Below are 16,248 nucleotides of genomic sequence, written 5' to 3'. Positions count from 1 at the left end.
CAATTAAAAAAAAAATACTAGAAATATTTCAGCTTTTGAATAAAGTCCTCCTTTAGTAGTAGAAAACTCACACACATTCATACAAGAACAGCTCTCACACACAAGGCCACTGTCCCCAGGTACCAAGGCCAGTTAGGCCTTAGTGAATGGAGACAGAGGCCACATGTGTGCACACATTGTTTTTGTGTAAATGTGGGTGAGTTTTCTACTTCTAAAGGAGGACTTTGACTGAAAGCTGAAATATTTCTAGCATTCTTTTTCATTGTGTTTGCCTGTGGCTCAATGCCTCCTGTAAGTAGTGAGTAGCAGTCTATCCTTTCTAGTTTGAAAAGTTAAGTCTAGTCAACCTTTCACATCTACGATGCATAGGCCACAAGGATGGGCATCCCAAATAACTGCCAGGTCATTCTCCTCTGAACATAACTGTTAGTACATGTCAACATCAAAGTTTGTCTATTATTATGCTATGATAAAAGGTTGTTTTGGAGAAGTTTCATCATTTAAATAAAGGAATACAATTTTTGCAAAAAAATAGAGCTGCCAGTGAATGCAATGTTGGAAGCCATAATCTAAGACATTTTGACAACAAATTATGCTAATTTCACATATACTGACAATTAATTTATTAAGGAAAAAAGGAACATACAACGAGGTGAACAATAAATTAGTCAGTGAACAATAGACTCTTTCACAAGACGTATATTAAATTTAACTGGCTGATGCTTGTTCCCATACAGCATTGCCCCCCCCCCCCCCTCCCCCCTGCACCTTCCCCAGCTCCCTCTGTCTGACTATAGTGTGGGTGGTTGGTTGGTTGTGGCACTGGAGCAGTCGTAGGTGTAGTTGAAAGTGTGGCCAGTAGTTGGTGGCTGGACATTGAGCGCACTGGAGCAGTCGTAGGTGTAGTTGAAAGTGTGGCCAGTAGTTGGTGGCTGGACATTGAGCCTGCAGTTACAATCCACACTAGTGTAAGTCTCTTGATAGATACTTTGCTGCATTTAGCATTTTGCAAAATGTCTACAGTTTGGTCTCCACGTTGCAACGTTTAGAATGGTCGAATGTATAGGGGATGATGAGGGGCACAAACTAAATCAGTGTGGAGGAAGACATGGGAGCAGTCTGCCAATGTTTTGTGTACAAAAATTGGATGTTAACCTTGGTGCTAAGTAGGTGGCTGTTGGAGCTTGGTGATTTGTACCCAAAATTGCTATACCAACACTGGTAGTTTCACCTGGTCTGACAGTGGTAAAGGTGTCAACTAGTCTGCTGGAATCCTCAATGGCTCCCCATATACCACTTGAACTGACAATGCACTGATATGAGATTTATAAGCCAACCATAGTCCAAAATGACCAGAGGAAGTGCTCCTCTATACTTCTCTTGATGACACATGAGAGTGGTCTTTGAAATTCTATGCTATCTTTAAACCATTCCATTGCTGGCAGGATGATAATTTGTAGTGTGATGGCATTGGAAACCACACGGTTTAGATAGTTTGTTGAAAAAAATTGGACTCAAGTTTCCAGCCCTGTTCTGTTGTGATGTGGAGGGGACAGTCAAAGTACATTAACCAATTTATGGCAAACAATTTTGTAACTGTTCTGGAGGATATGTCTGCAACTGTTAAAGTGTCTGCATCTTGTGCATCTGTCAACTGCTATGAATAGATGCTTGTAACCTACTGAAGGGGGCAGGGTGGCAATGAGGTTGATTTGTATGTGATCAAACCTCACTGGAGACATGGAGAAATGTCCAACATCTGCATGTATGTGGCATCTCACCATGCATCAATGGTATCGAAGACACACGAGTTAATACCTGAATGGCCTTTTTTATTAACAGCCACACAAAACAATTGGTTAATAATCTAGTTGTGGCACTTGGCTCTGAACGTGACAGGTTGCGGACACTGTCAAATTCCACTTTGTGAAAGTATGATGAAATGTAGGGCCACGGCCTCCGCTGTGAGACATCACGTCGTATTTCAGAATTTGCATCTTGTACCTTGACCTGCTTCAGCCTCAGTCCCATGGAATGACCACACAGGAAAAGTTGCAGTTAATCTGTTGCTTGGGCCGTAGTGAGATTGTGTGCAGTTCAAAATATTTACCATATTGCAAATGGAGAAAAGTAGTCAGTGACTTTGTTTTGTGTGCCTTTAATAAGATGCAAGTCCATGGTAAATTGACCAACAAATTCAATGTGCTAGAACTGTTGAGGGGAACACTTATCACTGACATCTTGAAAGGCTGGCATGATTGGCTTGTGATCTGTATAGGTTGTTACTGGTGGAGTTTTGATCTGGAGGAGGGGGTGGGACGGAAAGGGGGAGGAGGGCAGGGAATACCTCATGTTCTCATGTGGCGCAAACAGTTCTCTATTATAAGTACATCATTTTCTTCATCCTGGCTGCAATTTAATTTATTTTTATTTTTTGGGAGGGTTCAAAATGGCTCTGAGCACTATGGGACTTAACTGCTGTGGTCATCAGTCCCCTAGAACTTAGAACTACTTAAACCTAATGAACCTAAGGACATCACACACATCCAGGCCCGAGACAGGATTCGAACCTGCGACCGTAGTGGTCACGCGGTTCCAGACTGTAGCGCCTAGAACCGCTCGGCCACCCTGGCCAGCTTTTGGGAGGGGTGGGGGGCTATAAATAAATAAAATAAAACTTCATGTCTGCTGACTTTATGGTGCTCAAGTTGCTTGTAAGAAACTCAAATCAGTCAAGATACAAACTAGAACTACATGCAAAATTGTATGGGCAAGAGTTAGTTTCAAGGGTGAACATAAACATACAACTGGGCCTTCTATCAACTGTTACTCTCATCCAAAAGATGATACTGAAAACTTTACAGAAAACTTCAGTTAACTAATACTGATGTTCCCCAATCATGCTGTCATCATTCAACAACCAATTGGGATAACTACTGTCTTTTAAGAGGGAGACATGGCAAGAAATTCTGCAAAAAGTACTACACGCTGTATCTGAAAACCAGTTAGAACAAATAGTTCAGCAGCCCACTCATGATGGACGCATATTAGGCCTAATTACAACGAACAACAGAAAATACAGGATGGAATAATGACACTATTATGAAAAGGATAGACTGTACGCACATCTGCGCGCGCGCACACATACACACACACACACACACACACACACACACACACACACACACACACAAAGTGTGTATGTGTGTTTTGTCTGATTCCAAAGAAGGCCTTTTTGGCTGAAAGCTTACTTGTTTGACAGTTTTTTGTCATGCCCATGTGCAATTCAGCATCTCTACTGTATGGTGAGTAGTAATCCATTCTTTTCATAATATTGCCTAATCACAACAAATAGACCTGACCTCTTTGTAGAACACCATGAGACGATCAATACGTATATGAACTTTAGATCATGTTTAAAAGACTAGTTGACCAAACACTGGATCAACATGTATCTAGTAGAACAAGTCATGATGTGGGGTACCTTCAATGATACACAATCACTGTAAAGAAACTTCTATAGAAACAGCAATAACAGCACAATAGGTGCTAGAGTAACGCTACTTGTGTGTCAGACTTTCACCAAATAGGACTAACACAGACTAATGAACATATGCAAATACAAGCAGCATGAATGGTCAAACTTAGTCTGACCCAAAGGAATGTGTGACAAAAATGCTGAAAAGTGTGAATTGGTAGATGTCAAGTGATAGATTCCACTATGAAAGGCTACTTACAAAGTTTCAAAAACTAGTATCAAGTGAGGAACCTAAGAACGTATGACAGCCTCCTAAGCATTGTTTCCACTGTCATGGCAAAGGCAAGACTAAACTCAAGCTCAATGGCATTTAGGGAACCATTTTTTCCACACTACATTTGCAAACGTTATGGGTAACAGAAGAGATACTGAATTTAATTGACGAGAGGAGAAAATATAAAAATGCAGTAAATGAAGCAGGCAAAAAGGAATACAAACGTCCCAAAAATGAGATCGATAGTAAGTGCAAAATGGCTAAAGCAGGGATGGCTAGAGGACAAATGTAAGGGTGTAGAGGCATATATCACTAGGGGTAAGATAGATACTGCCTACAGGAAAATTAAAGAGACCTTTGGACGAAAGAGAACCACTTGTATGAATATCAAGAGCTCAGAGGAAAATCCAGTTCCAAGCAAAGAAGGGAAAGCAGAAAGGTGGAAGGAGTATATAAAGGGTCTATACAAGAGCGATGTACTTCAGAGCAATATTATGGAAATGGAAGGGGACGTAGATGAAGATGAAATGAGAGATATGATACTGCGTGAAGAATTTGACAGAGCACTGAAAGACCTAAGTCTAAACAAGGCCATGGGAGTAGACAAAAAAGGGTTTAAAAGGCTCTGAGCACTATGGGACTTAACTTCTGAGGTCATCAGTCCCCTAGAACTTAGAACCACTTAAACCTAACTAAACTAAGGACATCACACACATCCATGCCCGAGGCAGGATTCGAACCTGTGACCATAGCGGTCACGCAGTTCCAGACTGTAGCGCCTAGAACCGCTCAGTCACCCCGGCCAGCAGGAGCAGACAACATTCCATTAGAATTACTGATAACCTTGGGAGAGTCAGCCCTGACAAAACTCTACCATTGGTGAGCAAGAGGTGTGAAACAGGCAAACTACCCTCGGACTCCAAGAAGAATATAATAATTCCAATCCCAAAGAAAGCAGGTGTTGACAGGTGTGAAATTACCAAACTACCAGTTTAGTAAGTCACGGCTGTAAAATACTAACACGAATTCTTTACAGACGAATGGAAAAACTGGTAGAAGCCAACCTTGGGGAAGATCAGTTTGGATTCCGTAGAAATGATGGAACACGTGAGGCAATACTCACCCTACGAATTATCTTAGAAGATAGATTAATGAAAGGCAAACCTACGTTTCTAGCATTTGTAGACTTAGAGAAAGCTTTTGACAATGTTGAGTGGAATACTCTCTTTCAAATTCTGAAGATGGGAGTGGTAAAATACAGGGAGCGAAAGGCTATTCACAATTTGTACAGAAACCAGATGGCAGTTATAAGAGTCAAGGGGCATGAAAGGGAAGTAGTGGTTGGGAAGGGACTGAGACAGGGTTGTAGCCTATCCCCGATGTTATTCAATCTGTATACTGAGCAAGCAGTAAAGGAAATGAAAGAAAAAATTGGAGTAGGAATTAAAATCCATGGAGAAGAAATAAAAACTTTGAAGTCTGCCAATGACATTGTAATTCTGGCAGAGACAGCAAAGGATCTGGAAGAGCAGTTGAACGGAATGGACAGTGTCTTGAAAGGAGGAGGTGGCGGTGGTTAGTGTTAAACGTCCCGTCGACAACGAGGTCATTAGAGACGGAGCGCAAGCTCGGGTTAGGGAAGGATTGGGAAGGAAATCGGCTGTGCCCTTTCAAAGGATCCATCCCGGCATTTGCCTGAAACGATTTAGGGAAATCACGGAAAACCTAAATCAGGATGGCCGGAGACGGGATTGAACCATCGTCCTCCCGAATGCGAGTTCAGTGTGCTAACCACTGCACCACCTCGCTCGGTGAAAGGAGGATATAAGATGAACATCAACAAAAGAAAAACAAGGATAATGGGATGTAGTCGAAGTAGTAAATGAGTTTTGCTGTTTGGGAAGCAAAATAACTGATGATGGTCGAAGCAGAGGGGATATAAAATGTAGACTGGCAATGGCAAGGAAAACGTTTCTGAAGAAGAGAAACTTGTTAACATTGAGAATCCAGGATGGAATGTAACAATATCAGAGAAGGAAAGTTGCTACTCACCATATAGCGGAGATACTGAGTCACGATAGGCACAATAAAAAGATTTGCACAATTAAAGCTTTCGGCCATTAAGGCCTTTGTCAGCAGTACACCCCCTCCCCCCCCCCCCCATATATATATATATATACATATATACACACACACACGTCTGCAGTCTCAGAGAGCTGAGACCACACTGTGAACAGCAGCACCAGTGCATGATGGGAGTGGCGACTGGGTGAGGTAAGGAGGAGGCTGGGGCGGGGAGGGGGAGGGTTAGTTTGGTGGGAGTGGCGGGCAGTCAAGTGTAGCAGTTTAGATGGAGGGCAGGAGAGAAGGCGTGGAGGGGGGAGGGGGTAAGTAGTGGAAAGGAGAGAAATAAAATAAATTAAAAAGATGGTGCGGCATTAAAATGACGGCTGTGTAGTGCTGGAATGGGAACAGGGAGGGGGCTGGATGGGTGAGGACAGTGACTAACGGCCCCACCCAGTCTTTTAATTTCTTTTATTTCTCTCCTTTCCACTACTTACCCCTCCCCCCTCCGCACCTTCTCTCCTGCCACCCATCTAAACTGCAACACTTGACTGTCTGCCACTCCCACCACACTATCCCTCCCCCTCCCCACCCCAGCCTCCTCCTTACCCCCACCCAGTCGCCACTCCGATCATGCATTGGTGCTGCTGTTCGCAGTGTGGTCTCAGCTCTCTGAGACTGCAGATGTGTGTGCAAGTGTGTGTGTGTATGTGTGTGTGTGTGTGTGTGTGTGTGTGTGTGTGTGTGTGTGTCTACTGCTGACAAAGGCCTTAATGGCCGAAAGCTTTAATTGTGTGAATCTTTTTACTGTGCCTATAGCGACTCAGCATCTCCGCTATATGGTGAGTAGCAACTTTCTTCCTTTGACATTGTTAACATTAAGTATAGATTTAAGTATCAGGAAGCCTTTTCTGAAAGTATTTGTATGGAGTGTAGCCATGTATGGAAGTGAAACATGGACAATAAATAGTTTAGACAAGAAGAGAATAGAAGCTTTCGAAGTGTGGTGCTACAGAAAAAGGCTAAAAGGCTGAAGATTAGATGGGTAGATCACGTAACTAACGAGGAGGTACTGAACAGAATTGGGGAGAAAAGGAATTTATGGCACAGCTTGCCTAGAAGAAGGGGTCAGTTGGTAGGACATGTTTCTGAGGCATCAAGGGATCACCAATTTAGTATTGGAGGGCAGCGTGGAAGGTAAGAATAGTAGAGGGAGACCAACAGATGAACACACTAAGCAGATTCAGATTGATGTAGGCTGCAGTAGTTACTTGGAGGTGAAGAAGCTTGCGCAGGTTAGAGTAGCATGGAGAGCTGCATCAAATCAGTCTCTGAGCTGAAGACCACAACAATAGCAACACGGAAAGAAACCATAACATTTGGTACAATGGTAATTATGCTCTGCCTGGCACTTCATAGTGGCTTGCAGAGTATGTTTACATAAGAAAACAGCTGGTACAGGTGAAGACTGTTTCTGGTCCAAGGTACACATTTCAGTGTCGTCTACTGGTGCCAAGAGCCCTGCCTCCTCATAGGAATGTGATGTTGTGGTATGCAAAGGGGATGTATGCTCATCAATTTATGCAGGCTTGAGTTGCTCGACTGACAGTCTCCCGTTTACCGTCTCTTTCAATTTTGAAAGTTTGCCTCTCACGTGCAATTACTCTGTATGGCCCTGAATATGGCGAAACCGGAGGAGGTGCATGGTGCAATCTCTGTGCCACACATGGCTTGTGCTTGCAAGGCCTTTGTGCAAAAACACCTGCTGGTTTCCTTGCTGCCAGGAGTGTTATGCTGAATGCTCTGAGAATGAGTTGCTGGGCAAACTGGGTGCATAGCTCCAGAACAATCACTGGCATGGGTGCTGGCAAGATCACTTCTCCCTCAACTGTTCACTTAGACCAAAGCTAAGGTTGCATCAACATTTAAGTGTCGCACCGACATACATCTTTCTTGGGTATTTTCGTCTGACGTATCTTTTGCAGTGAATTAAAAGTCGTGGATGGTGATATACGGTTGAGCAGTAAGCCTTCTTCTGTTCCAATTCCCATTTCTAGTGCTTGCATCAACATATCCATTCTTTAGGTGACTCTACATTTTACCATTATCCTTCGCCTCTTTCTTTTTTTGGAGTCAACACTATGGGAACTCATCTTATGCTCACATTCACAATAAACATTGTTCAGTATTCAATATTTAACTGTACTATGCAAGCACAGGATAAACAAAGAAAAAGAGGATAAACAACCACTGTAAATAACAACAGTCACTATGCAGACAGCTGCAAAGATGCTTAATGTCATCTGCGATGATCTCTTTCACTTATCACAGCTAAGTATATTGCAGTGTCATCACACATACAGCCTCTTGTCGCTTGCAATGACTGAATCACATTCAGGAAAAATACATTGAAACGCCTTAAGAGTGTTATCAGTGGTATCAGCACAACACCATTTGCAGGTGAGACTATAATAATGTTGTCTAGAATTCATTAACAGTCATTCCTCACTCTGAGATTCTATAGAAAAGAATGCTTGTTGCAAAAACTACAATAAAGAAGCATTATGCATTAGTATAAATGAAAAATTATCTTGTGAAAATATTCAACTGAATTTAATGTCACTGTGCAAGTAATATTCATGGGAAGGAATGAAGGAGATTTCAAATTCAGCACTCTGCTGGAAACCAAAAGAGGACTCACCCAGAAAGTATTCACTCAGAAAAATGCTGTGTAATGAAAAACTGACAGGAGTACAAACCTAAAATTATTAGCGATATAGCAAATGACACACCTGGTACCTTTACTCTGGGGCCATGTGAATCATATGTAACTCACACAAAAAAATTTAAAAAAGGTACTAAAATGCAATATGTTCACTTTATTTGCACTTAACAAGTTTACTTGGAGCAAACTAAAGCAGGATATTGAAAAAAAGTAAATGGCCCCAAGGAGTCAGTAACCCAACTATACCGTGGCAGTCAATGTGTTAAACACGAATTTGGTAATCCATTTGAAATGGCGGCCCCAGTATTTAAGAGGCTTTTAGATAAAGTTATGGACATAAGTGATGAAGATTCTGTGTCTTTATTTGGTGATAGTTCAGACGAGTTTTTACCAGAGGAGATCGGATGTGAAACCGGAAGTTCTGATGATGGAATCACATCAGTGAATGTAGGAAGAAGAGTTTTATGGCCACATTAAGTCAAAGAACCAGACTTCACAGCTGTAAAAACCAGGCAACAAAGCACCTCTAACCATGTTAGCACCATAACTACTGCAGTTGATTCAAGTTCAATTGAAGTAAATGCAATATCAGAAAGTTCTGAAGATGAAGATGGCACACTTAGAACAAATTCTAATGAGAATGTCTGGGGCCATTTACGGGTAAAAATATGAAAAGCTTTACATTTATTCATTCCTGTTCTGGTATAAATGCTTCTGTTGCACTAACTCTCAAAGGCAAGACACCATACGATTTATTCAAATATTTTGTAACTGATGAAATTTTAGAATATGTAACTCAACAAACATATTTGTACGCAAAACAAGTCTTAGAAAGTCATTCAGTAACTGTTAATCTATGACTGAAAAAGTGGATTGATGTCAGAAAAACTGAAATTGAACAATTTTTAGGATTTTTCTTATGGATGTCACTAAATGTAAAACTGAGGATTCCAAATTATTGGTCAAGAAATATGCTCTATCACAACAATGTCACGCAATCGTTTTGAACTGCTTTTATGTATGTGGCATTTTTCCGATAACTAGTGCCCACTGAGAAACCGCTTATTCAAAATTCAACCTCTTATAGAAAAATTACTGCAGAGATTTCAATGTGCAGTTGTGCCAGAGAAAGAAGTTTGCATTGACAAAACACTTGTGCCATTTCGCGGAAGACTAAGTTTCATTCAGTATATAAAGAATAAGCTCCATAAATTCGGAATTAAATTGTTCAAACTTTGTCTGAAGGGTGGCTACATCTTGAATGTGATAGTTTACTGTGGGAAGAATGTGAATCCTGGTGTTCCTCTTGCCACTTCTGTTGTTATGAGCCTTATGAGTGGATTACTAAATGAGGGCAGAATCTTACATACAGGCAATTTTTACACAAATGTTCATCTAGCACACCAGCTTCTTGCAATCAACACATTTAGTTGGTACTCTAAGATCAAACAGAAAACTGAATCCTCATGATGTTGTACAGGCAAAACTGAAGAAGGGGGAACACAAAGCAAAGTACCACAGGTGTAGTAGTACTGAAATGGAAAGATAAGAGGAATGTTCTGATGCTGAGTACTGTTCGTGGGGAAGAAGAAGCAGAAGTTCAAACCAGGAAGGGCACAAAGAAAAAACCAGCAATGATAATTGACTATAATCAATCAAAGTCTTTTATAGATCTTTCTGACCAAATGAAGTCGTACTTGCATTGTCTAAGGTGGTGTGTGAAATGGTACAGGAAGTTTGCAATTGAATTGTTGACAGGGTCAGCACTGGTAAATGCTCATGTGATTTACCAACACATCAACAAAAAGAAGATCTCAACCACAGAATTCAAAGAGGAAGTGACTTTGAGACTGCTCCATACAGGAGATGCCGATGAGCCTGAGACATCTCTCACCAAAGCCACCACGTTACCTGCAGATTGTGCAGCCAGACGTAGGTGTACAGTGTGCTACAAAAAAATGAAGAATGAATTTGGACAAGAGCAAGCTGTCAAGAAATGCAAACAAACTGCATGGAAATGTAAGAATTGTGACTCATATATTTGCATAGTGTGTTTTTTCATAAAGCAAAATGCATACAGGTGTTAGAGAAACAAAGTGGAATGACCCAAATTTTTCAGTTTTATTGTTGTTGCAATTAGAGTTGAAGAATGTAAATAAAACTGTATGTGATTTGCAATCGACTGTGTAAGTAATATGTCAAACTAAATAATAAATAAATAATAAAAAGAGGAGAAGTCCAATACGACTGAGCAATGTAAGTTATATATAACTCACGAATTCAAATGTCAATAACTACTGTCGAGTTCTTGAAAACCGTAGACCACGAACATGATTTGTTACTGGGGCCATAGCCTACTATAACACCAAGTCACAGAACGCTCCTGTGAGTTACAACTGTACCACGGAGAAGTTGTATTTACTTCACGTGGGCTGAAGGGAACACTTCCTGTGAGTTATATTTAACTCACGTGGCAGTCAATGTGTTAAGTGATGGGGCAAGATCAATTGATACAATGGCTAGTTTGAGTGCATTTCTTTTCAGGAAAACAATGAAATAATATTATTAAAATTAAAGACTCCATTGCAAATAAATGTATGATATAACTATAACTAGTTTATAAGACACAAGAATTAACTTTTACTAATGTGTGCACATTTATCAAGTAGTAACTGGAGACAACTTACCAGGGGTTCCAGTAGCTGGCGCTTCATTCACATCTAGGCTGTCAATATCAAAACTCATATGAATTGGACGAGACCCACTTGGGTCAAGTTTTGCAAGTACAGCCTGTACTATATCTGAAACACCATAACGTTCTACTTCCTCTGTGCTATATGCTAATATACCACAATCAGACAGGAATTTCCTACAAGAAAATAATCAGCTGATTAATGTAATTACTGATCTCTCCATGCATAAGGTATTTATTCTGTCTAAGACTTAATACCACATATGAACACTGGCGCTATTGCTCTCAAGGCAGTGAAAGAAGTAACAATTTGCCTTTACAAAATGCCATATTTTATCTCTTTTTATTTACAATGAAATTTTAATGTGCCACTCCTGTATTAGACTATTCTTCAGGTTTATTGTTTAATTACCCTCTCCCTGATATTTGGCTAAGTGACAGTGCTTTTCCCTCTGTTTGTGTCATTTCTAATGATTTTCCTGCAGTCATTATTTAAGAAAATCATGATCATAACACAATACTCCACATATCAATGATTTTTGTGCTTAAAAAAAATCCTCATTTTTTTTCTCTTGCATAATACTGTCTGCCTCTGAGAGAACAAATGCTATAGTGGACATCCCTCCATCACAATAGTTATAATAGCTGTTGCTTATGGCAGACCTCTTATTATTATTCTCTTACTCCTATTGCATTTATTTATTACTATTCTATACATTATTATTTATAAATGTCTGCCCCTGGTAGCTGAGTGGCAGCGCGACAGAATGTCAATCCTAAGGGCCCGGGTTCGATTCCTAGCTGGGTCGGAGATTTTCACGGCGCAGGGACTGGGTGTTGTGTTGTCCTAATCATCATCATTTCATCCCCATCAGCGTACAAGTCGCCGAAGTGACAAATCGAAAGACTTGCACCCGGCAAACGGTCTACTCGACGGAGGCGGGAAAAAGAGCATTAGAAAGAGTGAAGCAGTTACCAATGGCCAGAAGAATTTCAATGGAGCTGACAAAAAGATTTGCTAAGTGTTGTGTTATAAAGTGATGAATCAGGGATGGTTAAGAAGAATGATAGAAAGTTTTGAAATGTGGCTATGGAGAATAATGCTTAAAAGTGAAGTGGACTGACAGACTTAAAAACAAAGAAATAATGAAGAAAATAGGAGAACAGAGAATATTACTGGATGCAATCAGAGAAAGAAAACAAGTCTTGACTGGGACCTCTACAGTGTAGGAATTGTCTGCAACAAATAATTATAGTGGGAAAAGTGGGAGGAATGAGACAGAGAGGTAAGAAGGGAATTGGAATGACGGACAACGTTAGAAATGGATGAAAATACAAACAGATGAAGGAAGATGCTCACAACAGAATACGATACAGAGCCTCCAGTTGAAACCAGGACACCTGAACCCTCCCCCCAGCATCGGGACTTTTCCTTGGAGCTCATCCTTCCCTCTCATAATCCTCCTGGCCTCAGTCTCCACTAACCCAATGCACCCACACCTTCTACCCTAGAGTCTCCCCTTCCTCTGTCTTACACACCCTCCAAATCCTCTCCACCACGTCATCATCATCATCATCATAGTCATCATCATCATCATCATCATCATCATGATCATCACATGCCACACAAACTTATTAGCTCAGGTGCTTGTGTGTGTTGCATACTGCATGCCTATCCTGCACATCTGCTACCTCCCTCTGGGCCATCAGCCACCCCTCCCCAATCCTCCCTCCCACCTCTTATTCCTGCTACCTATGCCACCCAGCACAACCCCTCAGCCCTGTCTACCGGCCGAACTTCAGTCACTGTGTATTCAGCTGCCACAATTTTTATGTGCACCTGCCGACAACTTAATGCTTCTAGTATCTGGTGAGTTGCTCCATTTCTCCAAAGTTATTTACTTTCTGTTAGGACTTTCCTCACCATAATTTCTGTAATTTAGTTAGATCACAGACTTCTTCAAAGACTAAAAAGTAGCGAGTAAATAATTAACAGATATACAGAATGTATTTTTTGTGGACCACTTCTGCTCTTTCATTCAATAGTAAAAAAATTAGGTCCAATCAAAAAATGTACATGAAGGTTTCATAATATACTACTGTCAAGAAAAGTTTTCTTAATCTATTCTCATTTTTCCTTCAAAATTGCCACATGATGTTGAATCATTTGCATGTAATGTACATACCTTTCGCCTGAGTCAACATCACGTAGACCAATGTAGCCAATGTCTTTCACAGAGAGCCTATAAAGAAAAGCAAAGGGATTTAAACTGTTATTGATTCCTGTACACAAGAAATATTTCAAAGAAAGTCAGATATTTATTTATACTCTAAGGCCTTCATTACTAAGCAGTAAGGAAAACTTTTTTTTAAAAGAACAGTACTAAAGGCTAAAAATAGTAAACCATAGTTATGCATTTGATAAGTGGGCATGTTATTCTGAACCATATACTTATTTCTTAGCTTTTCTATGAAGTATCATGTGACCACAATTGCCTTTGCCTCTTCATATGCATGTTTGTGTTTGTTTGTGTGTCTATCGACCTGCCAGTGCTTTCGTTTGGTAAGTCACATCATCTTTGTTTTTAGATAAATTCTCTAATAATATATACACATACATTATCCTCAAGTCAAGCAAGTTTACAAAGTCCATGTGTATAGTAATACAACGTATAGACATGGTTGACACAAAGACAGTATCCTCTCAAAAAGAACAATTCAATTCCTAGTGGTTATCACTTGATATCAATCTAATAGGCCAAAACTGTGACTGCCATGAATAAATACATTTAATAACAAACAGTCCAGATGATAAATGTCCTTTGTCAAATATTGATGACCTGTGACAGGAAGCAAACAGAAAATAAAACAGTAATGGGAGTTTTTGTATTGACTCTAAAGTAAATTTAATGAATAAGAGTTCAACGACTGGATGCTGGCTATTGCCTGTAAATAAACAAGTTTCATTTCTGCCACAATACATGTAAAGAAAATTATTACAATGAGAACATTACAACGAAAAAGAAATGTAGATTAATATCAACTATCGTCACTAGGCAAAGATCAATAATGAAACTTCACAGAGAACTAAAATCTAATAAAGATACTGATTTCATTAAATATCTTAGACTGTATAAAACCATATTTAAAAGAGTTGTCAGGGCAGCAAAACAACTGTCAAATAACAGGCTAATTTTAAATAATAAAGATAAGACAAAAGCTGTGTGGTCAGTCATTAAATCTGAGTTAGGTGTTAAAGCCTGTAACCAAAAAATTTCAAAAATTGACATTGAAGGAAATACTATTGTAAATCCAACTCAAATACCAGAGTACTTTAATGCATTCTTTATAAATGTAGCAAAGTCTGCTGTAGATGTAACATATTATTACAACAAAGTAAACCCCTTTGGCCTATGTGAAAACTCTGAAAACTTAACAAAATTCTTAAAAGTTTTTGTGGAGGATCTAGAAAATGCTATTCTAACATTAAGAAACAAAAAATGTGCAGGTTTGGATAGAATACCTACCAAAGTTATTAAGGTGGTACACAACAGAATTGCAAACCCACTATCTCAAATAATAAATCAATGTTTTGAAGAGGGCCATTCCCAGAGGTACTGAAATATGCTGAAGTCAAACCACTCTTCAAGAAAGGATCAAGAGAGATCATGGGAGATAATCGTCCTATCTCGATTCTCCCAGTCCTATCTAAAATATTTGAAAAACTTGCTGTTGCACAAATCCAAAACTTCATTGCAAAATATTCTGTTATTCTAAACAATCAATTTGGTTTTCATCAGGGGAAAAACACCATAGATGTAGTAAACAGTTTCATTGAGAAAATAGGTACATCATTAGACAAGAGAAATAAGGTGGCAGGAATTTTCTGCACCCTCACAAAGGCGTTTGATTCTGTAAATCATGCATTGCTTGTTTACAAACTTGAAAAGTATGGCATTAGCGGCAGTGCCCTACAATGGCTTAAATCCTACTAACCCAACAGAAAGCAGAGAGTTAGCATTTCTTCAAATGGTGCATATTATTTTTCTGACTGGAAAAAAAAAAAATCTCAAGGTGTTCCACAAGGCTCCATATTAGGCCCAGTCCTATTTCTCTTTTATGTTAATGACTTACTATTAAATATCAGCTCCCATCAGTTCTGTTCGCAGATCATACTTCTGTCTTAGTTAAAGATCAGGCTTAAAAAAAAAATTTCCCAAATCTGTGATCAGTACTCTCAGTACCTTAGAAACTTGGTTGCAGCTAAATGGGTTGAATCTAAATATATCTAAGACTCATGTGATGCAGTTCAAAACCAAACAGTCAAAATGTGAGCAGATTAAGATTGTACACAACAACAAAGGTATAGAAGTTGACTCAGTCAAATTCTTAGGTTTAAATGTAGTTAAAAATTTACGCTAGCAGGCACACATTAAATACCTGGCAAACAAACTGAGCAGCTTTGCATTTGCAATGGAAATATTATCAACTGTAACTGACATGGACACACGAAAACTAGCATATACAAGCTACTTCAAACTCATTATTAGGCATGGTATTGCTGTTAGTGGTAACTCGACAAACATAGTGCGGATACTAAAAATACAGAAAAAACATCATTTAAAAGTATGTGCACTGCAAATCACAAAGAACCATGTCGATTATTATTTAGAAAACTTAAAATATTAACTCTGCCATCCTTACATATACACTCCTGGAAATTGAAATAAGAACACCGTGAATTCATTGTCCCAGGAAGGGGAAACTTTATTGACACATTCCTGGGGTCAGATACATCACATGATCACACTGACAGAACCACAGGCACATAGACACAGGCAACAGAGCATGCACAATGTCGGCACTAGTACAGTGTATATCCACCTTTCGCAGCAATGCAGGCTGCTGTTCTCCCATGGAGACGATCGTAGAGATGCTGGATGTAGTCCTGTGGAACGGCTTGCCATGCCATTTCCACCTGGCGCCTCAGTTGGACCAGCGTTCGTGCTGGACGT

The 16,248-nt window shown here is 39.8% G+C and overlaps 1 protein-coding gene across 1 annotated transcript in view; it reads right to left on the bottom strand.

Annotated features, from left to right (window-relative positions):
* LOC124800576 (arginase, hepatic) overlaps positions 1–16,248 on the bottom strand; it is a 69,986-nt gene that overhangs the window by 17,434 nt on the left and 36,304 nt on the right. Inside the window, exons 5-6 of the mRNA XM_047263006.1 lie at positions 13,420–13,476; positions 11,229–11,410 (exon numbers count right to left, since the gene is read on the bottom strand). Coding sequence (XP_047118962.1) covers positions 11,229–11,410; positions 13,420–13,476 — 239 coding nt within the window. The remainder of the gene's footprint in view (positions 1–11,228; positions 11,411–13,419; positions 13,477–16,248) is intronic.

This window comes from Schistocerca piceifrons, chromosome 1, assembly GCF_021461385.2.
Source record: "Schistocerca piceifrons isolate TAMUIC-IGC-003096 chromosome 1, iqSchPice1.1, whole genome shotgun sequence".
Lineage (NCBI taxonomy): Eukaryota > Metazoa > Arthropoda > Insecta > Orthoptera > Acrididae > Schistocerca > Schistocerca piceifrons.
The sequence above is the reverse complement of the archived record's forward strand: the minus strand, read 5'-3'. Positions and strand labels throughout refer to the sequence as shown.